General features: G+C 41.5%; 1 protein-coding gene across 3 annotated transcripts in view; it reads left to right on the forward strand.

The window, feature by feature from the left end:
• Positions 1–23,998, forward strand: part of RSPO3 (R-spondin 3) — a 62,206-nt gene that overhangs the window by 32,104 nt on the left and 6,104 nt on the right. For 2 of the 3 annotated variants that reach the window (XM_082755493.1, XM_082755494.1), the window contains exons 2-4: positions 2,963–3,154; positions 5,226–5,372; positions 7,712–7,909. In XM_082755493.1, coding sequence (XP_082611619.1) covers positions 2,963–3,154; positions 5,226–5,372; positions 7,712–7,909 — 537 coding nt within the window. The remainder of the gene's footprint in view (positions 1–2,962; positions 3,155–5,225; positions 5,373–7,711; positions 7,910–23,998) is intronic. The other variant, XM_082755495.1, reaches the window with a different exon arrangement.

A 23,998-nucleotide genomic window follows, 5' to 3' on the forward strand; every position in this document is an offset into this window, starting at 1 on the left:
CACCCATAATTTTTTTTTTTCCAGATTCATTAACAAAGCACAGTGCTGGGCTTTCAGACAGTACCAATTTCTGGAGCACTTGTCTGTTCCTGATTTTCTCCTTGCCTGAGCCAGCATAGGGGCCTACCTTGCATTCGAAGCAAGCTTAATGAGACACAGTTTCATTACACAGATTATCAGGCTCAAAGAAATGTCCAGCACAACAGACAATCAGAAAAAAAAATCCCTTTAATAGCTTTTAAGATTAAAAAAATAAATAAAAAGAAAAAAAAAATACTCCTCCTAATTTAAAATATCAATTCTAACTTTTCAATGAGACGTTTGCTCTGCATTTCTAAGACCAGAAGCTTGTTTTGTTTCACACGTTGTGTTATAACATGGCATGAAATCAACCTTTAAATGGAGCTTGACTTACATATGTTAACTTGTTCCTTCCTCCATAACACTAACAACATGATTCTCCATTTGAAACTATGTGCTTTTTTTTTTTTTTTTTTTTTTTTTTTTAGATATATCTGAGACGAATAAAAGAGGAGAAAGTGTGAAAATGGCTATGCAAACATGTTATTTTATATTTAATATTGCTGAAGTTAGTGGAGATGGAAATTGGCCATGTGATGGATTTTAGCTGTAGAGAATTATCTTCTCTTGGCAATAAAGCACTGCCTGTCTTAAGGGCTCACACACAAAGCTTGACCTCTGAGCAGTTGCACGTAATGTTTTCTCTGTCAAGTGAATGTATTCATAATGATCTGTCACAGGTGCTCACACGTAATATGTTTCCTGTCAAAAGTGATCATCCATATTTTATATAGCAGCTTTGATGACAAATATTTTGTACTTCAGCTGCTTTTTCTTCCCTCTGTCAGACTTAATGAAGGAAAGTCATGGATAGTTTTTAAATAATGTCAGCTTCTTAGATCACATTACGATGTCTGCCTTTGAAAGTAGCCTCGTGCAAGAACCAAAACACAGGGTTGAGAGAGACAAGGACATTTTCACATGGTAAACTCTTAAAAGCAATTTTTTCTGGCTCTTAATTTCAGAATCAATACACTCTGTACCTTTGGAATCTTCTCAGCAAAACATTGTCCTGTATTTAGAGAGCATTCACTACTTTGAAGTGACAAACTACTTTTGGTACTTTGAGTTCACTACTTTGGTGAAAACATATCTGATAAATGGTTTGTGCTTGCAGCTTCTCACTATGCAGAATGCTGTTTATTCTTATGGTAGTGGTGTGTCTTGGTGGTAAATACACTTCCCTCGTGGTTGTTCCACAGAGTGCCTTAGGGGCACAGAGAATTAGGCTCTTATGTTCTCATTGAAATTGTTTGTCCTAAGCAGGGCCAAGGATTTCTTTTTTCCTACCTGTTCAGCCCTACTGAGAGAAATAACCTTCATTCTGTATTCTGTTAATTGAAGAGGAAAAGTGAATTTGAACTCCTTTTGAGATTTCTCAGATTGTGATACTGGCCATTGAAATCTCAGAGTATAAAGGAGTACCTTTCTCATTTCTGGGCTATGTATTTTTACCAAACTTCCCTGCCACCAGGCAAACTCCCCCAGGCTAGCAGCAAGAGTGGTGCTTTTCAACCTGTAAGCCATGGATTCATATGGGCTTCTGGTCCACTTCCAAGGGATCCACAGAAGGGAGATGACAAAAGCAAGTTCATTGTGTATGGGAACTATTTATCAGCGTCTGCAGATAAAAATAAGTTCAGAACACTAAAATAGGTGATAAAAGTATGGAACATGCATATTTATAATAATATCACAAGCCTGAGGACAAAGCAGAACAGGAAGATGACAGTATTTACAAATTGGATTTACAAATATAAATGAGGACTGGATTTATCTTACATATAAAATAGAATCAGATGTCTTAATTAAAGTTTACAGTTAGAAAAACGTCTGGGTTTGTCATACAAGAAGAGGCCAAAAAAACAGTGACACAGGCCTAGAGCTACTTGATGCTTAATTATCAAACTCCTATTTAAGAATGCAGCCAAGAAGGAATTAGAAGGAGGTAAGAACTTCTGAAATACTGAGAGATACAAAACATTACTCTGTACCACTGAGAAGTAATTCACTGATTAATATCTGCTGCTGAAAATACAGCCTGCAATATCTCCCGTTTTTCTGCTACTTCCAAATAAAAACTGGATAGTCTTAAGCAGTCAGTGTACTAAGGTTTCCTTTCGTTGTCTGAAGAATTATAACAATCCAATTGAAAAGAAAATATAATCCTACCTATGCTCCATGCTGGGATTGGAGCAGGGTAAATGCCACAGTTAAGTCTGAACATCAGGTTGTAATTGTTAGAGATTAAAAACATGCCAGAGAGAACATTCCAGAGGAAGAAGGAGGGTGAGAAGGATGGCTCTCCTGTGTCTTTTTATTAGAGCAAATTAGCATTAGATCTAACAGGGGCATATTCTGCACAGCAGAACTCAATCAAAATACATTTAGTCAATGAAGGAAATGATATACTGGGTTGTTTTTTAATCATCCAGATTTGAAAAGCAAATATATATGAATGTGTATTTATCTGCTGAGTCAAGTGCATACAAGGTTAACTGAAGAAGCAGCAGGAAAAACACTGGAAATAACTAGAAGAAAAATAATTTTTCTCTAGGATGCTGCTGTTCTACAAAATCTATTTTAAATTTAATTTGCACTTTGTTATTTCTGCAAGATGTGAGCATGTCAGTTAAGCTTCTCATTTTTATGCAGGTGAAGTAATCACCGAAATGAAATGTTGGGTCATAATAAAAGATGCAAGGAAAAAAAAAAAAAAAAAAAAAAAAAAAACAATCTTTAAAGAGCTGTCAGAGGGGAGGAGGGTGGTCCACCCTTCCAAGTACAGAGGAACCATTATGCTCTTGTTCTTTGGAAAGAAATTTTCTAATTTCTTATTCTCTTCCTTCTCCACCTTGTTTTTTAATACTTCTCTTTGCAGTGCATCCTAACGTGAGCCAGGGTTGCCAAGGAGGGTGTGCTACGTGTTCGGACTACAACGGATGCCTGTCATGTAAGCCCAGACTCTTCTTTGTTCTGGAGAGGATTGGCATGAAACAGATTGGAGTATGTCTTTCCTCGTGTCCAAGCGGATACTATGGGACACGGTATCCTGATATTAATAAGTGTGCAAGTAAGTGCTGGGGAAAGGGGAAGAACATTGATTTGTTTGTCCTCTTTTGAATGCTCCTTAGGAGTCGAGTCAACAGAGAAGCAGGAGGACAGGCCGAGTTTTATTTTTTCAGTTCTGTTATAGTAGTGCAATAAATATTAACCTGAACAAGGAGTTAAGTTGAAAAATTAGAAAAGTGCCTAATGCTCAAGGGTCCCAGCTCTGCTTGAGTGACTTGCCTAGGAGCTGGGAGGTGGCCTCTGTCTCTACACCCTGATGCAGAAGTAGGGCAGCAGCAGGGACAGGCACTGCCCTCCAAAGGCTGGGGCAGCAAGGCTGAGCAGCTGCAGCTCTGTAAAGCAGAGGCTAAAGGCCACTGAGCCTCAGGGACTGGGGCAGTTCCTGGCCTTTCCCCCGAGATGTGAAGACAAGGTGGCACTCTGTGGAGATGCGCTTTGCCCTGGTCTCTTTATAGCTTGCCTCACAAGCAGTGTAAATGTCTGTACCAGCTGGCAAGGTCTCAGCCTGATCTGGGGGAGGTTAACAATCCATGTTGCCTCTGGGCTGGGAGACAGAGAACTCAATTCTATTCTTTACCATTTGGGCAACATTTTGACCCTACTGTGTATTTTGAACCATAAATGAACTGGAAAAGATTGTAATAGCATTCTCATTCCCCTCCTTGCCCTCCCTCCTGGGATTTTTGTTGTTGAGTTCAGTTTTTAACCCCACAGGTAATATAAAAACATACATGCGACAGCCAAGCCACTCTCCCAGATTTTACCTGGTAATAAAAGTTATTTAATGAACAGACCCCAGAGTAAAATCTTACAGAGTAACTTGACACTGTAAGTACTTGCTCACTTTTTAGCAGTGTGTGGCCTTAAATATAAGACACGAGCTATGTCATGCACCAGTTTTTGCTTATGTCTTTTAAAAATACTTGAGAACTGGAAAATATATTGTTAATGCCATTCTGGGTAATCATATAGAGGATGTGTGAAATACTACAGGATTGTTGGTCAAACATGAGAAAGTCACTTAAAATATGAAAATTACATTGACATAAAACATGTTTTATTTCTTCTGGATGGATGGAGATAAATAGCGTGGAACTGGGTCCAGTACATGTAGCTGGTGGAGTTAGTTACTACCTGTGCTATGTCAAGGTAGATCATAAGTACTATATTGTTATTCTGATGAGCTGTGCTCTGTTTTCAGTTTGAACAGGTCTGCAAGAATACAAGAAGTGTGTGACCACTCAGCATCAGGCCATCCTTATTAAAATCCGACTCATACTAAGACCACTTGTTGCTTCCCACAGTGCGTGTACAGGGCATAGGGAAGATCTAAAAATAATTTGCTACCTTTGAAGATTGTTTTGCAATGCTAGAGTCATAACAGTGTGACCAGCAGGGATAGGGAGGTGATCGTCCCCCTGTACTCGGCTCTGGTGAGGCCGCACCTCGAGTACTGTGTCCAGTTTTGGGCCCCTCGCTACAAGAAGGACATGGAGGTGCTTGAGCGGGTGCAGAGAAGGGCAACGAAGCTGGTGAGGGGCCTGGAGAACAAGTCCTACGAGGAGCGGCTGAGGGAGCTGGGCTTGTTCAGCCTGGAGAAGAGGAGGCTCAGGGGCGACCTTATCACTCTCTATGGGTACCTCAAGGGAGGCTGTAGCGAGGTGGGGGTTGGCCTGTTCTCCCACGTGCCTGGTGACAGGATGAGGGGGAATGGGCTTAAGTTGAGCCAGGGGAGTTTTAGGTTAGATGTTAGGAAGAACTTCTTCACTGAAAGGGTTGTGAGGCACTGGAACAGGCTGCCCAGGGAAGTGGTGGAGTCACCATCCCTGGAAGTCTTCAAAAGACGTTTAGATGTAGAGCTTAGGGAAATGGTTTAGTGGGGACTGTAAGCGTTAGGTCAGAGGTTGGACTTGATGACCTTGAGGTCTCTTCCAACCTAGAAAATTCTGTGATTCTGTGATTCTGTGTGTGATTCATATGAAGTGATTTTGCCTTGAATTCTAGTGTGTGTGAGAGAGCCTGTGGTTTTTCATGGCAAAGAGCATCAATGTTATTGTCTGTTTGCATTTCAGAATGTAAAGCTGACTGTGAAACCTGCTTCACCAGAAACTTCTGCACAAAGTGTAAAAGTGGGTTTTACTTGTACAGTGGAAAGTGCCTTGAAAAGTGCCCTGATGGGCTGGAAGCCAACAACCACACGATGGAGTGCACCAGTATCGGTAAGTCCGGCCCCGTCACATAACGGCTTGATCCTCTCCGGTTTCCTCAGGGGGGTGGGGGGTCAGTGGAGGCCACGAACTGCTAGATCAGTCACGGCACCAGGGAAGGGCAACTTAAATCTGCCCTGGACAAGTTCTACATCACAAGGTGTATTCCTCAGCACAGCAAACTCATGACATTTCACAAAAGCCAATCTTGGCTGTGCCCCAAAACACAGCCCCGAAGCTAAGAGCAGTTCTGCCTCAGGACTTATGGCCCATGTCATCACACCTGTTTGGCCTACCCTGAGGTAGAAGGACATCCATCCCAAGCATGATCTGTTACAGCGTTATGCAGCATCGCTAACATCAAAGGCTCAAAAATCCTGAGCCAGGCCCTGCACCTAGTTTAAAGACTAAAATACTTAACTACTTTGCTCTCAGTCCCTTAGGCTACCTGACTCTTCCAAGCATGTGTGCTAGAGCATTTTGAAGCTTACCTTCCCAGAAGCAAAGGCTAGAAGCTAAAAAAATAAGATAAAGATGAAATTCCAAATGATATTTTTGTATAATCACCTGACTGCAGACAGCGAGGATTAAAACAAAATGCCGAATAGCACAGCGCTGTCAGCGAAGGAATGAGACTGGCAGCACTGCTGCAGTGACTCACGGCTGCAGAGACTAGAACTGCTTTTGTATCTCTTCAGCCTCTGACTCACAAGCTCCGATTATTCACGGCCAGGGTGATTTTGGAGGTCACCACACCTAGCTGTCTGCTCCATCCCTCCACCACCCCTGCAGCTGAGAGAGAGCAGAAAGAGTTATGTGTTTGCCTGTGGGCTGCTGCAGTTCACATCCGCTGCCACGGGCATGCTGAGGCTGCGTCAGGGCTCAGCTTATTTTAGTGCATGGGCTGTGAATTGTGGTGGCTGCGGGCTGGGAGCTGCGGTGGGAGCGGTAACCTCTTCAGCCACCAGCAACCAGGGAGCACTTAGGCGCAGCCTGGCCACGATGGAAATCTCTCCCACGGCGTCGTGCACATAACTCACCCTGGCATGGCCTGTTTTGCAGGGCAAGCAATGCAGGAGTAAAAGTAATGTGAAGTAGTTTGTCGCTTATTAGTTCAGGTGGCAGTGATGGTTTTTATGGTTTTATTTTCTAGCAAAGACTTTCATCTTTGAAAGCAATTCAAGAAATCATTTTTGTTTCTTGGTGGCTTTTTCCAAGTGCCGTAGACTTAGCTGCTTTAACAATGACTCAGTCTCAACTCGGAAAAGCCATTTAAAGCTACGGAGGAAAAACAGAACCTTTTTGTGCACGTGAAGGCCAATTATTTTAACAGGAGAGCTCCAGTGTAATATTAAAAACAAAATGAGCCACATGACGATTCACTGGAGGAGGGCTCAGAGATTGCCTGAGGTCAGTTATAGTTTTAGGTTTTGAAAAATTTGAAAGTAAATTCTGGAGCTGGAAAAATGTTGACTTACAAAATCCTCCTGATAGAGGAGCAAGAATCCTTTCCTTCTTTAGAGGAGGTTTATAGTCTTAAGCACACATGGGAATATAAAGCAACTGTAAGTGTTTACTGCTTTTTGTTAAGAGAAGGATACTGAGGAGATGGCACAAGAGTAGCATAGCTATTAAGAGCATGTTTTGAAGCTCCAAGGGTTGCTCCCCTTTTTGTCTATATTTTTAGGACAAGTGTTCATATGCACACCTTTGAGTTCCCAATAGTACAGGATGTACGTTCAGGTCACTGTAGTTTGGAAATGGCAACCTGTACTTTTCTTAAAAGATTACATCCCTCTGCTTTGCCTACTTAAATATTATATGCATTACAGATGTTGGCTCTTTCATTATTTAAGTTGAATACCAAGCAAGAGATAACCAAAGATGCTTGACTCTTAATGTAATACCTTTTGATATTAGTTGTTTCACTATAACTCTATTTATTTCCAAATTCAGTACCTCTAAGACCAACTGCAGCAGCTTGACACAATGATTTCAATCTCCTGTCACACCAAAGTTTAATTCTGCTGAGGTTATAAGGATCTATATCTCCACAGAACCAAAGCAACCTAGTAACTGATTTCACTGAAAGCAATTGTTGTGTTGCCCTGTTTCAGGAACAGAATTACAAAACAGTGGGTACAAAAGAGTGTCTGACATGATTGTTGGACATTATTTTATGTAATATACCTTCAGCAGTCCAAATTCACTCAATTCACTGCTGTAAATCCTGATTAATTCCATTATTTTTTGCTGCCTTTTGGCTGATGCAGAATAAAATGAATGTACCATATGCATTATGTATACTAAAAGGTATTGGCCAGGCTCAGCTTGTCCTATGTTTGTTGCAGTGCACTGTGAAGCTAGTGAGTGGAGTCCATGGAGCCCTTGCACAAAGAAAGGAAAAACATGTGGTTTCAAAAGAGGAAATGAAATAAGGGTCAGAGAGATCGTACAACATCCGTCAGCAAGGGGCAATCCTTGCCCAGCTACAAGCGAGAGCAGAAAATGTGTTGTACAAAGAAAGAGATGTCAGAAGGAAGGAAAAGGTACCACATTATCATCATCATAATTTGTGACTGGTATTGTGCTTGTTTAATAATTCACATCTGAATTCCCAGGCCTTGACTGCTGGTTTCACCAAAGTTCCCATTGATGTGGTGTTCTTTGGGCTGGAGAGAACCGTGCCCTTGCCTGGAGTAAATAAAGTCCTAATGCTGCTGAAAAAATGTGCTTTGTGTGATCTAGAGAGGACAGGGTGGGCTGGATGGGAAGGCACATTCTCTCTAAGTTCTGCTGAAAGAACTGCCAAGATGAGGGGTTGCATGTGGAGCTCAGAGCAAAAAGGTCTGTCATAAAACATGTCATGGTGGGAGTTGCTTGTTGGGTATCAGGCAGTCAAATTTTATGCTTCAACCACAGGATTCCTCCAAACTGGTTCCTATTTCATGCTCCCCTACAGGTATGCCCATAATTCTTGTAGTTACAGTGCTGTGGCCTCTCTCCCACCCTGACCTCTTTATAATAGCTTTGGCTGAACAATGTGGCCTGATCCTGCCATCTACATGTGGCTTGCAGAGTTCCAGCATGGGAGAAAGACCACAGCATTGCTTGGCAGCCAAGGGACACTCCACCTGGTTTTGCCCAGTTATCAGGAATGCCAGCAGAACTGTCCCTCCACATGAGCCAGCGTGTCGGGCTTACTTCCCATCACAGGACCTTGTGGATGCCATCCAACATGTTAAGAATGGGAGATGGTTCAGAAGTGTATGAAACAATAATTTATACAAATTCTACCCAATAGAGATTGTTATTCGATATTCTCCCCTTAATGTACAGGGAAGTTACTTGCTCTGTCTCCAGTGCAGTTACTGTGGTTGACACAGGAGTGCCACGGGAACATTTCCTTTTCACTGTCTCTCCCATTTTCCCCACCCTTCCTGTTTCTCCATCCCTTCTATTTCCCCTAAACCTTTCAAACTCAAAAGCAGGCTTTATTCTGAGGATGAGTGGAAGGGGTGCAGCAGCTGAATGTGTGTGAGCCAGCAAGAAGTAACTCAGTGTCTATTGTTAAATTATCACTAGAATTGCTGCAGATTACTGATAGAAATGTGAAAAGGTTTTGGAGCTCGTAATCCTTTTGAAGGATGGCTTGTTCCCTCAGAATATACCTCATGAGGAAATAAATGTTAGAAGGAAGATGTTATGAAGCAGAAGCTTCAGGTGCCTCTCCCTCACTGAAGAACTGGCTCGATCTACTGATTTATGGGAACCTACGGGGCAGATTTCACCTTCCTGAGGTTGGTTCAGCCTCCCTGTGTCCAGCAGTGCCTTGGAGAGGTAGAGCAGTGTGGCTGCCTCAAGGGAGCAGCCAAGGCAAACTATTTACAGATTCCCTCATGCTTAAGACTCTATCTTCAAAATGTCCATGAAGATTATCACTTTTGCTCATGTACAGCAGCACAGCTTGAAAAACACGGCCCTGTTAGCCCACTGTAACTGGCCAAAAAGTGTATTTTTTTTTTCCTACCAGTTACTTTTGCTAGAACTGAAAACATAATTCTGAACTTACTTTAATTTTGAAACTGAAAACTGTTGTTTTTCCTTGAGGTGATAATGTTGTTTTGTATTTGTTATGGCAATATGGAAACATCTTCAGACTGGACAAAAGATTTCTTTTTGAGAAATATTTGCTCTTCATTTGCTGTTCTTGTGTAGTAAGTACTTTAAAAGAAACTCCCCATGTATTTTACTGTCAATTCTTGTTTTACGGGACCTGAGCCAAGCCATATTTGAAAAATGCTGCATACCACAAGAATTCCTTTAAAATTGTGAATCTTCTTTTTTCCTGCAATATGCATAAAACTCTTTTGTTTTTCTTCCTCTTGAGCAAGTCACAGACTACATCCTAGCCTGTTCTACTCTTGGTAGACAATTCCTATGAAACAAATGCAGCCAGATGTAACATATATTCCAACACTACCTGTACCCTTAGGATTTGCATGTCTATGGCTAGAAGTATTTTTTTTTTTTTTTTAGAGCTCTGAAATCCACCATTGTACAATCCTTTGTAACATTAACCACAAATGTCTTACTTTTGCACACCTTCAGAGGGAGATGAATTTATTATTTAAAAAAATAATAATAAAAAATTAATAAAACCAAGGAAATTCACATATAAAACATTAGGTTAAAATAGCTTGAAGAGATAGATTATGGTGACACAAGCCAGGAAACTGAGAATTAAGCTAAAGGTTTTCCTTATGTTCCTACTGAAGCAGGGAAATGAAGCTTTCCAACTTAAATCTCCAGGCAACTTATCTTGCTTACTGCCACTGTCCCATATTACTCCAAGAGAAACTTCTGTTCCCCTTTGAACACGAGAGCGCTGGCACAAGAAGCCAAGCCAGGCTCTGTTCTTATGGCTAGCTGGTCCAGTCAATGAAGGAAAGGCAAGTTAACAACAAAAACTCTTTTGGACAGAGAAGGGAAAGTAAATACTTACTGTTAATTAATTTTGAAAATACTGTTTTGCCTTGTATAACTCCACATTGCCACTTGGGAGTTGGTTTGGAGCCCAGCTTCCACAGCTCTGGCTTGAAGTCTGGCAGCAGAGCTGGCCATTACTGACAGCACTACTAATGATCTTCCCTCCATGGCAGCAAAGACAGTTAGCTTGGTCAGCCTCTGCCGTTTCCATGTTGAATACATGTCTGTGGCCGAGGGAGTAAGGGCAAAGACCACATGATGATGGGGTATGTCCGTCAGAGATGCCTCAATGACTTTGCTCAAGAAGTTGAGACCAGAGACAGGATGTTAGTCAGTTCAATTGCTGCTATCTCACAGAAGAAAGAACATGTTTCTGGAACAGCTATGCAAAGCAAGATAAAACAAATGAATACAGCTTTTTTTTTTTTTTCTTTTTTCTTTTTTTTTTTCCATCTGCTGGTGTGTCCTTAAAGCTGGTGCAATCTGCTACAACTCGTTTTTTCCCCTCACTGGCTATTAAATTAAGTTTTACTGGGAGAAGATGCTAGTTTTTTTTTCCAGAATGAATGCAAACAAATGGGAATAATTAGATTACCAATAGCCTTACTAGACTAAAAGGTTCTTCTTATTCATTTTAGCACTACATTAGTTGATTCTAATGTGTTTTGACATGGTACTTTGCATGTGTTTCCCATATAGGCTCCTTTTATAATTCAGTCCAATTGAAACCTCACTGCAACTTATTTCATAATTGTCCTTTTTAAAACTCACAATGTACAGTTCTTTTTAGTCCACAAGATTATGATTTCAATTTCCAGTTTTTTATTCCTTTCTCTCCAGCATATTTCCATAATTCAGTGCCCTCAGCACAATGCACTGCTGCTTTTACCTTTCTACACTTAACATCTCCTTCTGCACTGGCAGAAGGCATACATAGATAGTCAACTCTTTCTTGTATCCATGTCCATAAATGGCAAATGTATTTTCAGATACATTAGAAAAGCATAGTTTTCAGAGCAGGAGAAATGTTGCAAATTATCCATCTATATTATTAGTTTGCTTTAATAAATGTCAGGTAAAAATGGGAGGTTAGCTGGGACTGAACAGAAAGTTATGTGGAGAATGTTCTCTTCCATTTGGATGTGGGGTCTTGGTTGAATTACTTGTGCTTGGCCAAACACAAACAATTTGCAGCCCTTTTGGTCTGCAAATGGGGATGAGATTAACTTTTACTGGTCAAAAGACAAATGCCAGAACTGCATTCAGAAGTACGTGGGGAAGGAATTGCATGTTTTCATGCACAAGTAACTCTACCAAGACCCCACATCCAAATGGAAGAGAATATTCAGCTAACCCCCCTACAGAGTAGTCACCTTTACATGCTTTCAGATAACATTTTCTGATCAGTTGGAAGAGACTGAAAACACTCACCAAAAGACTAAGTGGGAAAAACAGGGAAAAAAGGGGGAAAAAGGGAGAATATCTTAGAAAGCTGGGTATTATTCAGGCTAATAGGCTACACTGGTTACACAATTGTATTGTTATAAAAAATAAATAACATATTTCAGTTGTTTTCTGCTCATATATTCACTCATTTGTATGTTGGTGGCATTCGTATGTTCAAAGGAGAGAATGAATGCTAACTGTGTCCATTCTGTGCAAAGACAAACCAATGGAAGGTTCTCTTCCTAAATGGCAAAAACTTAAGCATTAGATGTGGAAAAAATAATAATAAATAAATAAAATTAAAAAAAATGCTGAGATGAATGTGGAATGATACATTTCTTTTTCACTGTAGAGTGTAGTAATTGTCACCCCACACGGTCTGAAAGCAGGATGCTGTTATAAAAATAAGTGCTTTGTGCTCTAAGGAGAATATAATTGTTACAGTGTGGTTTCTTTTTTGGTGTGCAGCAAGAATAAGACAGAAAGCAGAGCCTTTGAGATGAGGAGCTGATTTCTAGATGCACACTGCCAGAAATAAGGGAACTAAGGGAACAGGATTTTGTGTTGAGCAGTTTTATTGAAGGAAGCATATGTGTTTGGGAGAACTATTAAAGTTATGTGTAAAAAATGTTTCTATACTCTATTGTGTAAATGTGAATATAAAAATGCAGTTTTGATTTTAATAGCTAAGAAGGCTGATACTCAGGTCATCTCTGTTGTTTCTGTGAAGTAACTCCTCTACCCTTTGTTGGTATGTGTCCACATAATGCTTCAAACATATTAATCAGATTATGTCTGAAAATGTCTTCAGTTGTCTATGGTGTGAGGAAGGAGTCCTATCAGGCACCCATTAGACTTCCAAAACCACCACTCAGCTAAAAATTCCAAGCCATTTATCAAGATTTTACTTTAGTTGAAAACAGTGTAACTTAATACTAACAAGCCTAAAATATTAGGCCATAAACTAATTACATTCACTTAACTTAAACTCCTTGAGTTACCCACCCTAATGTATACACTCTGATGCCATATGGATCCAGGTAAAAATGAATCACTGAAGGCCCTTTAGTATGGGAAGGAAAGGAAAAAGAGGAAAAAGGAACAAGGAAAAAGGAAAAAGGAAAAAAAAAAATGCTAATAATCAGATGTTTATGTCTAAGCAAGTTATAGATGGGTCATGTTAAATGTGTGATACTGCACCCAGGGAGGAGGATTCATGGCCCCATTAGATGCATTCGGAGAAGGGCAAAATGATTTGCCCCCTGAAGGTGCCCTTTTTTCCCCTCAGCTAAGTACAGTCTAGGGTGAGTGATGTGGCCTTTTACCTGCTAACTTCTACATATTTTTAATTAAATGACACATTTTCCCCATTTGCAGTGTAATGACTTTGTAACACTGCAAAATCTAACCCAGGGTTCACCCAGGCTGACTCAGTAAGCAAGGCAAGTGTGTGTCAGGGGATCCATGGGTCAGTCAAAGTAAAACAAAAAGTAGAACTGAAAAATACTTGTTTGCAATAGTCATTTCATTAAGTGCTGGCAAAATCAGGGTTAGGCAGTGTTTTGTTGTGTTTGTTGATAAACATCTATTAATGGCTGGACACCTGCTTATTCAAAGGTGAATTCTTGTTTACAGAGCAAGCTATAAGTAGTCTGGTCTTATCCATTCCACACACTAAAGAGAAAAGTCTGTTCCCAGGGCAAGGGAAGCCCAAGGCAGGCTAACAGTTCCCTAGTGTACTATTTTTAATCTTTTTTTTTTTTTTTTTTTTTTTTTCTCATTAAAATAATAATAATTAAAAAAGGCAATTCTAGACATTTTTGATACTTCAAATTTTTATCTAACCATATTTAAGTCATAAGTATTGAGCATTGGGACAGACTGCCTAGGGAGGTTGTGGAGTCTCCTTCTCTGGAGATATTCAAGGCCTGTCTGGACGCCTACCTGGGCAGCCTGCTCTGAGGAACCTGCTTTGGCAGGGGGGTTGGACCTGATGATCTTTCGAGGTCCCTTCCAATCACCCTTCTGTGATTCTGTGATAAGCATAGCTACACGGGGAAAGTAAGATATTCTGATCACAGCTCATCCTGAAAGTCAAATCCACTCCCTTACGTAGAGCTCAGTGACATTTGAAGCAGAAGGACTGGAGCATGTGAGCCACAGAGACAACGCAGTGCACAGTTCTCTAGTCTAACTGTGAGAGATGGGGTGTCCTGTGTGAAGGTCACTCGTGTGGTTATGGTTAATGACCTTACTCCATGGCGGGTCACAGGACTTCTGAAGTTTCAAGATGAACACAAAGCTAATTACTGCATCCCCGTGTTTACATTCTGCATACGCCAATGGGTCATAACTCTGGCCTTTGCAAGCCTGAGTTACTATAATTGAGGAATCTGTCTTGCAAAGAGTTTGGTTGTTTATTTTCTGTTTATTCCTGCCAAGAGGACCTCTCATTTCCTTTCCTCGTAGGGGTTTTGACTCTTTAACTTTAACACATTTCCAGCCTCCAAGAGTAGGGCTGTTGAGACTGGGAATCCATTACCTCCAGCATCAAGGGAAATGACTTTCTGGAAATACTTTGAGCAAGGCAGGATGTGGACAGCATAAGGCTGCCCACCACCACTGGCCAGCACAAATAGGTGCCATCTAGAAAAGAGACCAGGGTGAGAAGGGTTAAGAAGGGAAAAAGAGGATCGGTATGAGTCAGAGAGATTTGTGAATCCAAAATAGCTTATATCCAAGGATGTACTGGCACTAGAATTCAAGGGCTGAAAAGATAGGAAAAAGCTATTTCTAAACTTTAATCACAGCACTTTCCAAATTTAATCATGGTTAAGCACTTCTGAAAGTCATGTTAGGTAACTAGCTGCAAACTGGGACCTTAAAATCTGAGCTAATTAATAGAAATACTGCATTTTGCTTCAGGTACGTTTACTTTGTGCTAGTGTGAACATTAAATTCTCATCGTACCTCCCAGTTCTGACAGACACATATACACTGTGCAAGCAGGTAATACAAACATGCTGTGTGCCTCTGCACATACATTACTATGCACTGTGGCAGTCCTGTCAAATCTGAGAAAGGAGTGGGTGGTCAACTGTTCCTGTAAGGAAAGTGAATCAGAAAAAAAAAAATAAAAAAAAAAATCTGACTGCATTCTTCTATTAAAGTGTGGATGACACGAGGTCTTCTCTCCTCAGATCACCAAACCAAATAAGGGATAGAAGTCAGCTCTTTGTCTCTTTCTGATCTTCCCTTCTGGAGACTCTTTGTGCTCCAGAAGTGGCTGGCAGGCTATCTTTTAGATGTCTGAGCTCTGTAGAAAAAACAGGAGGTCACCAAGTCCTCTCCCTCCACCCTTCCAAAGTGCCCATCAGGTATCCCATTCAGCACCAAACTTCCCCCACCTTTCTGTCCTGAATAGAAATGTTTGAGATCAAGAGGAGTAGCTACAGTTTTAGAAGGTGAAATCTGCAGCTATGTCTACGCTGCCAAAGAAAAGCAGGCAAAGGTGTATTCCCTGACCACAAGGTCAAGGAGCATCTTTTGATCTGCATCCAGACTAGTTGGGGCTATTCTGCAGATTTGTCTGGGGAAAGAGAGACAAAAGAGAGAGAGCTGCTGCAGACCAGAGTCCCACACCAGTGCAGACGCAAAGAGGCCTGCCTGCTCTTTGCCCTTCTTCCTTTGCTCATCATACTTTACTAATCCATGGCACCTTCACCTTTGGTAGCATCATATCACTGTGCTTCAGGGAGGTGAAAATAGGAAACTTTGGCTACTGTGGGTGCGAAGGTGCAGGGGGGAAATCTCTTGTGAAAGAGCAGAATACCATTCTCTCTTTCCCTACATCACTTCCTTGGTCTGCCTGCATATCCTCCTTTATCCATCTTTCCCTTCACTTCTCAAGGCTGATACATCCAAAGTCCTCACCCTAACTTCTAGCAATTCAAGGAGCTCTTCCTGAGGGATGTTTTTTTATCACAGCTGAAATCGTCCTCTTCAAGGCTGCGTGCCATGGCAAAATACCTTGACAACTTCTTTCTCTTGACTCTGCAGAAGACCACAGCAATCTTTTTACTTGTCTTAGGGCAATATTACCACAAAATAAAGATGTAGGAAAGCGGCTACTGACAGCAAGTCTCACCCAGCCCTTGTCATCTGGAGATCTAAACCCCTCACCATTTTGGCTTGTATGACCTGGAAAGAAGAACATATGCAAGAAAGAAGTTTGCTGGTACATCTATCGAATTTAGTCCGAGAATGCAAAACATTTGGGATATGCAAGCTACAGAGTAAATCAGGCAGTGGGTGTTTCAAGCCTGATGGTGACACTCACAGCACTGTTTAATCAGCTAAATCCTGGGCTGTGGAACACTTCCATGTATAGCAATGCTGTTATAACATTGCAAATTGTGGAAAGCAATGGCACTCATTCAGTATTGTATTAGCTGCCTAATTCTTTTAAAGGGCCTGATCCAAGGCCCACTGAAATCCCATTGACTTCAGAATACTTTGGACCTAGCTGTAAAGAAGAGATTTTCAACATTCCTTTGTAACAAAGTGAAAACAAGTACTTTTTGGCTGCAGTTTCTCCTCATCTTTCTAGATATTTGTCTGTTCTTCCCCACCCAGGCAGCTCTGTTTGCTTTTCCCCAGCCAGGTCTCTGCATCTCCAGTCTCCTTGTCTCTCTCAACACACTTTCCCTGCCAGCTCTGACACCTGTTGTAGCCTTTGGTCTGCTTAAGCTGCCACCTCCCAGCTCTCTTCCAGCCTCATAGCTCTGAAAAAGAAAACACTCACTGCCATAATTTTAAATTATAAAGTTCCAAAGGAGCTTCAGGTTATTCCCAATGAGATAATATCCAGCGTTATTATCAGAGACCATAAAGATCAGGCAAGAGGTTGTGGGAATCTCCACCATGGAAGATTTTTAAGGAGGTTAGACAAACATCCATCAGAGACAGTCTGAGTATAGTAGTCCAGCCACAGAGTCCAGTAAGGGACTAGATAATGCTTTGACAGGCTTCTCTACATTTCTGAAATTACCACAAATTGTCCATGAAATTTCTTCACGCCTATTGCCTTCTGTAAGGCTTCCACAGAGAGACAGCACATTGTACATTTACAGAGCAAAAGTTCAAGTGTCTCTGTTCATTGACATCAAAATAAAGCCTCCTGCTGCCTCTACCAAGTTCAGATTTTCTTTTGGGTCTGAAACAGGGAACTGAAACCAACTTTCCTTCCATTTTGTTTGGTGTATGCATCCTGCATTGCTAGTATATCTGCCATGTTCCCCTTTGCATTTACCTGCTTTGAATCATTATGATAGAAAGAGAAAACTTCAGTTGGCATATCACATTAATTCACCAGAGATGGAAGCTAGCCCCACTTTGTCAATGAAGCTATGTATATTTTAAAAGCAAGTGAGGGTATGGCCCATGAGAAGAATATTGTTGCACGTTTAGGCTTGAGAAAAAGAGAAAAAGAGAAGAAAGAGAGAAGGAGAGAGAGAAAGAGAGAAAGAGAGAGAGAAAGTGAGAAAGCAGAGAGAGAGAGAGAGAAAGAAAGAAAGAAAGAAAGAAAGAAAGAAAGAAAGAAAGAAAGAAAGAAAGAAAGAAAGAGAAAGAAAGAAAGAAAGAAAGAAAGAAAGAAAGAAAGAAAGAAAGAAAGAAAGAAAGAAAGAAAGAAAGAAAGAAAGAAAGAAAGAAAGAAAGAAAAAAGAAAGAAAGGAAGGAAGAAAGGAAGAAAGAAAAAGAAAGGGACGAGGTAATGTTAAGAACTGATGCAAACAATATTTTTCACTAATTTCTGTTGAAGTAATTTTGCAGTGGCAAGAAAATAAAGAGAAGAAAGAAGATCATTTGTCATAACAGTTCTGTGGCCATGTCTTTAATGCAAAATTCAGAAAAAGCATTTCCAAAATTTTCTATTTTTAGTTCCTTGAAACAAAAAATGATAGTAAAAGAATTGACCAGTGGTCCACAAGTGAATCATAAACAGGCAAGAATTTAATGATTAACTGGGGGGATTTTTCTACTGTTTTTTGGCTTATAAGCAAAATGACCTAGTAATGAAATTTATTGATTTTAACCTAATCCTCCCCAATATCTATGGCAAACAGTAGCCCCAGCATAAAGATTTACAGCTATGGTTATGTCTCTGCTTTGTTCTTAAGCATGTATTTACTTCTGCCCATTTGCTTTCTGAAATTCTCTCTCTCATTTGTCATCTGAAGAACTCCGTTTAAAAGGAAAACAGGCTTCAGACATGAAACACAGCTACATTCCTGAAACATGAGATGAACAACCTTTAATTCACGCAACCTTTCATTTACAGTAATGTTTAATGGATGGCCCAGTCTAGTTATGGACAATGCCTCTCCCTGTCATTAGCCTACAGAAAGGTTTAAAACACTTAAGCATTTAAAGAAGCCCTGTTTCAGACCCTGTACTCTCTCCTTCCCTCCCTCCCCCACTCCCCATCACCCTTTCCAACTTCCCTTGTTCTAAGTGCATAATCTAAACGCTGTATGTACTCTGCAAATTGCACTTATTGTTGGCTTCAGGCTTGGAAGGACCCTTCTGAACACTTTTTATACAAACCCTAACAAGGTCACAGTTGGAAAAATCTCAGCTGGTGGACTTGGATCTCATGAGCTAGTCACCATTTATAATTAATATTAATGAATGGCAGACGACAGATGTTTATTGCTTAAGTAGAAATGTGCATTGCTAAACCAGAAGGATTCAGTTTAAATCCAGAGGAACTGACTTTATTTCTTGTACAGATGTGGGTGGTGGGAGAGAATGCCAGTAGGAGATCTAGCCCTTGCTACCTTTAAGCACAAGCAAGAAAACGATACTCTAAAGGAGGCTCCTGAGCTCTCTGTGTGATTGAAGCATGATGTTCAGTCCTTTAAAACATTAACTGAAGTAAGGAGGAGCCTTTCCATCCATTTCAATGGCTTTGATTTATACCAGTAGTGGTTTTCATCTGTAGCTCCAAAAACACTAACTAAAATTAAGGAAGAGTTATCTGCATTTTACAGTTGTGGAACATGAGAGAATCATATAAAGACTGTACTATAAAGAAAAAAGAGTCTATCACCAAGATGAAGGATCACATTTCCATCCACAGTCTACTTTAAGGTGTTGGAGTTTGTTGGTGTTACATGGATGCTGTAATGTATCTTTATACGGATATCTTACAGGGATACATCTGACTGTGTATGTACGCTCCAAGTATTTACTGTTAGTTTTTTGTTTGTTTGTTTTGGTTTTTGGTTTTGTTTTTTGTTGTTTTTTGTCCCTGAGATTTCTACACTTCTGTATGACAGTCTCTGAAGTGTTTCAGACTATGTCATAGCAGAACCTTGAAAAATATTATTGGTTTTAGTGGCTATGGGGTTGGTCTCAGGTGTTATAGAAGTGCTTAAGGAGTTCCTATCAAAGACTGGCAGCAGTCAGGTTTGTAGAAACAGTGGGTAGTTTTGTTTGTGACTAATTTAAATATTCTTGGAGCAGGTGGGAAAGTGATTAGTTAGTTGGTTTTAAAGAGAGGCATGAGATTTTCTTCAGTATAGTTGATTGGTGTACAGGTTCTAGTTCAGATGGAGGAAGGAGGTGGCTGGAAAGAGAATGCTGGTCCCCACAGTCCCAGTTTTCAGGGTCTAGAAAAGGTCCTGACTTCTTGCCATGTGTCCTACTAGAGAAAATATCACTCACTCTGTTTTTACATCTGGTTCCCTAGAACCTTTCAGCAGCCCTACAGTTTGGCGCCTGTAACTGGCCCTATAGTACAGGCAGCGCACATCCCACAGGCATGCTTAGAAGTGTAAGGCCCAGGCTTATTACCATTTTACCAGCACTGCTGTAGCTCTCTTCAGGCACCCCCCGAGCACCAAGCAGAAAAACACATGCCTGCAGCAAGTTCTGCTGGGCTGCCGTTATAGACTGCTGGTAGGAACGGTGTCAGAGGGGACAGCACAGATCTCCTGGTGGGGTGGCTAGGGGGCTACAGGCTTTGTTTAGTGCTGCCTGGTGCCCCATGTCATGAAAGGCTGCTTTCTCATCTCAGTGGGAGCTGCATCTCATCTAGCCTGTGGGCCATCTAACCTCATTCATACCGGATCTAAATGGCGTGGTGGTCAGTTTATAAAGTACACCAAATAAAGTGGACTCCAGTGATGCATCACCACATGCAATACTCATTCTTCACATTCCACTTCAAGCTACTCATAAAGCCAGCTGCTAACTTCAGTGTGCAAAGCCTGTGTTACTACAAACAGCTCTAGACTCACAGTTCATTCCCAGAGGGATTAAAAATGAATAAACTTATCACATTCTTGGGAAAAAAAAAAAAAAAAAAAAAAAAAAGGCCTGTATAAAATTTACATGGACAATTTCTATCTGTGATTCATTTCAAATTGAAGACTTATGGGCAACGTTAAAATATTTGCATTCATTTTTTTATGCATGTCCTCCATGACCCCTTCTTAGAAATCTTTGTTTTTAGTATTTTATAGGTTTGAATTTTCCAAAGGAATGGAAAATACCAAATTGTCAAAGTCATCACATTTCCCAGAAATATGCTGATTTCAAGGAAGTCCCAGTGGAAAGCAGGCAGGTTTTGAAACAGCTTTGCCTTTGTGTTAGGTTTCTGTCTAGCGTTCTGCCAGTTTGTCTGTTGGGAGGGCCCTTGGCAGCCGACCTGGCAGGCTGACAAGGACTCAAGAGCCTGAAAACCTGAGATCCCTTTGAGAACATCTTGGTCACCTGAGCTCCTTGAGCTTCATAGGGCTAAACTCCGAATCCCTTTGGCACAAAAAAATTCCTGAGCCTTTTTCAGAGGCAGCCCAGGACTCTTGGTGTTCCCAATCCCCTTCTCCCCAAGCTGCTCTCTGCCTGCTGAGCTGCCAGGTATCTTCTGGGTAGGTGAGAAAATGTAGAGTGGCCAAAGTTAAATGTTTCATGACTATTGTTGAAAGGGGACCTTTGCTGTCACTGATCTGTGTGAAATTTAGAAACCTGACCTGTCATTTTAAGGATGAAAATGTATTTGGAAATATTGGCACTTGCTTGAGAGGGGAAGATCGGTGCTTCAGCCAACTGAAATAGTACACAGATATTGGAGGCACTTAACAGAAAGAAACAGTCATTTTTCAACACCTTGCTTCTCTCCTTGAAAAATCTCCTTGAAAGCAAATTCTCCCTTCACTTACACCAGAAAACAACCTTGGTGACCTTGGCGTGTTTGAGCAGGTAGAACAGAGGGCAGAATCGGGCCTCTGGCAAATTGAAGTAATAACACCCTGGCTCTGGGCTGATGATTTTGCTGAGTGGATCCATCAGAGGCTGCCTCCTGCACCTATATCAGCCTCTGTGGACTGGCTGATCAATCAGCCAGGCTGGCCAGGATTATCTGCAAAATGTGCGGGGGCGCCCATCCACCTGTCAGCACAAGGCATCACCACAGGTGGGAAAGCAAATAAACGGAGCTCAGAGGAGACGGGACAAGTGAACCGTGCAGAGCAAGGCCAGCGTGGCATCCTGTTGACTCCCCATCTTCCTTCATCTTCCTGGGGTATCGGGAAACTTAAAGAGATGTAAGGAAAGGGCTCCAGGTGGAACGCATGGCTGTGCCTATCCTGGCAAAGGAAACAGTGCCAGATCCCCAGGTTCCCTGGCACTGGTGCTGGATGGCATGGCCAGGCCACATCCATGCTGTGGGCCACTCAGCACTCAGAGCCATTTGGCATGCCAAAGACAGCTTTTTCTCTGCTTCCAGAACTGAGTGGCCTGGTTCAGAGGGCCACATGGGAACTATCCCTAGCCTGGGCTGTCTCTCAGGCACGCCAGGGAAATGTTGGAGACTGACCCATGCCAGGGACCTCTTCAACCACTCAACAGTACAGGTGGCAGAAGCAGTCCTCCTGATGGCTGTGTTTAAGCACTAGTAGACATGGCTAGGAGTACAGCTAGGCTAGAAATACTTCTGAGCTCCCAGTGATGTATCAAGGTGGGATTTTCCCCTCCTTGGCTTCCCCTCTGACAGCTCAGCAGTGCTCCAGGCAATGAGCACCAGCCTGGCCAGCCCTGGCCCTCCCCACTGGGAGCAGAGCCACAGAATTACAGAGTGTTCAAGACTGGACAGGACCTCTGGAGGTCTTCTGAACCACCTCCCTTCTTTGGGGCTTCTCACCTTGCACTCTTGTGCTTTACATGAGCTTCAGAGCAGCAGGGTTATATCTATACAAATATGTATTGCACGCACACTTTTCTGTTCGCATGCACACGCACAGTGCTAGCCACAAATGAAGGTCGCATTATGTGGCTGGAACTGATGACCTGGTCCAAGTGTTATAGTCAGCATCAGCAAATCCACTTTAGGATCGATCATCAATGTAGCCCAGTACAAAGTCATGTTCATTTAGGGAAAAAGGCATTCTGCATTGGCTGTGCAGGGATGCATCCAAACATTTGAATTGTATGAATATCTTACGAATTGTCAGGTTACATCAATGCAATATCATCATAAGTAAAGCCAAGGAAAAAGGCTTCTCTTGTTTATCCCTCTCTTCTAAAAACTCTGAGTAGAAATCTGAGTACTAAAGAAACAAGTTTCTTCGGGTGTTTTCTCTCTCCTTTTTACTATTGTACTAGAAAGAGTTCAAATGTCTGCTGAGGCACAAGCATCTGTCTCTTATCATGTATAACTTTTCTTGATTATTTCTAGAGAGGCAGACTAAACATGAGTCTCTGACATAATGCAGCATCACATTTTTATTTCTGGTTTGCCCAAAAGCCTGCACCATCTGAACTAAGTCTCTAAAAAGGACTATATTTATCACCTCAATCTGGGCTAGTGGGAGGACTTGGATTACTGGTGCCTAAAAGGAAAATCAACTATTATAGATTTCTGCCAATATCCTGAAACTTTAACAGGGTAAGGTTTTTTGGTACCAATCACTACTATTTCCAATATTTCTGTTGTCATCCGATTGCATTAGTCTTAAACGAGAATGATATGGTGGTTTTGGACGGTCATCTACCTTTTTACAGGTTTTAGGAAAGCTGTAAAAATCAAATCCCATCCGGAAATCACTGTTAAAAATCTCAGTGCAAGCTCAGCATAAAGGTCAGAGGGAGAACACCACTTTCCTAAATACCAGCATGTTGTATGTCACTTCCCATCTTAAACAATGTGGAGCGGTTTTCTGCTCTGCTAAATAGCCATGAGTTTCCTGTCTTTGGAAGCACTGTTGAGATTTTATAAGCTGTGGGATCTTATAAGATGCAAACTGTTATGTAATTATAAAATTGCTGTTGTTAGCACATTAGTGCTGATTAAAACAAGGCTGCTAAGAAACTTCCTCAGTCCCAACAGGCAAGTGCAAAGGAAATGGATGCCTACAGGCTCTGTTCTGAACAGACAGCAATAAATGCCTCCACAAACAGCAAACAGAACTCATCAGAGAAATCCTCCTCCTCTGTCTCTCTTTGACTGGAGGATATTCTTGTATTTTCAGGCGCTGGCAACGTCTTTTCTATGGCACAAGAAAGAGAGCTCCAGCCCATTCCTACTGCAAAGTTCAGTTCAGACCAGGGACTTTCCATAAGCATTGCTTATGACCTCATGAGTGTAGCAGTGCCATTTCTCAAGCAGGCCATGGAAGAAATGATCCCTTCTTACTTCCTATATGCCTAAATGGGATGCAGCTTGCTCTTGCTCTTTATCTGTTACAGCAGCAACTTCTGACATCTCCTGCCTCAGCATCGTTAATCTGCTCGGCCTCCTTCCTTTCCCCTCTGCCTGCTTTATGCAAATGGATTCTGTGCAGGCCTGATCTATTCCTGTATTTAGACACAGTGTTCTCATTCCCCATCATGTGCCTGCCTCAGCATTGTCCTTTCCTTGCAAGGACAGGTTAGCGCACATAACATTAGCAAGTATATTTTTCAAGTGAATGCAATTTAGTAGTCCAGAGGCAAATTAAATTTTCAGAGGCAAATGTAGTTCAAGGACCCTAAACCTCATGGAAACACTACTGTGGGTCTCAGGCTCCAACATCCCCTCCAGTCTGCATCTAGAAAATTATTTCCATTTTCTAGAGGAGACAGGCAAGTACATTAGTCACCAAGTCCCCTAATGCAGCTGCTCAACCGTATGTCTGCATCATTTGAGGTACCTTGAGGTATCC

This window comes from Aythya marila (assembly GCF_965140915.1).
Source record: "Aythya marila genome assembly, chromosome: 3".
Classification (NCBI taxonomy): domain Eukaryota; kingdom Metazoa; phylum Chordata; class Aves; order Anseriformes; family Anatidae; genus Aythya; species Aythya marila.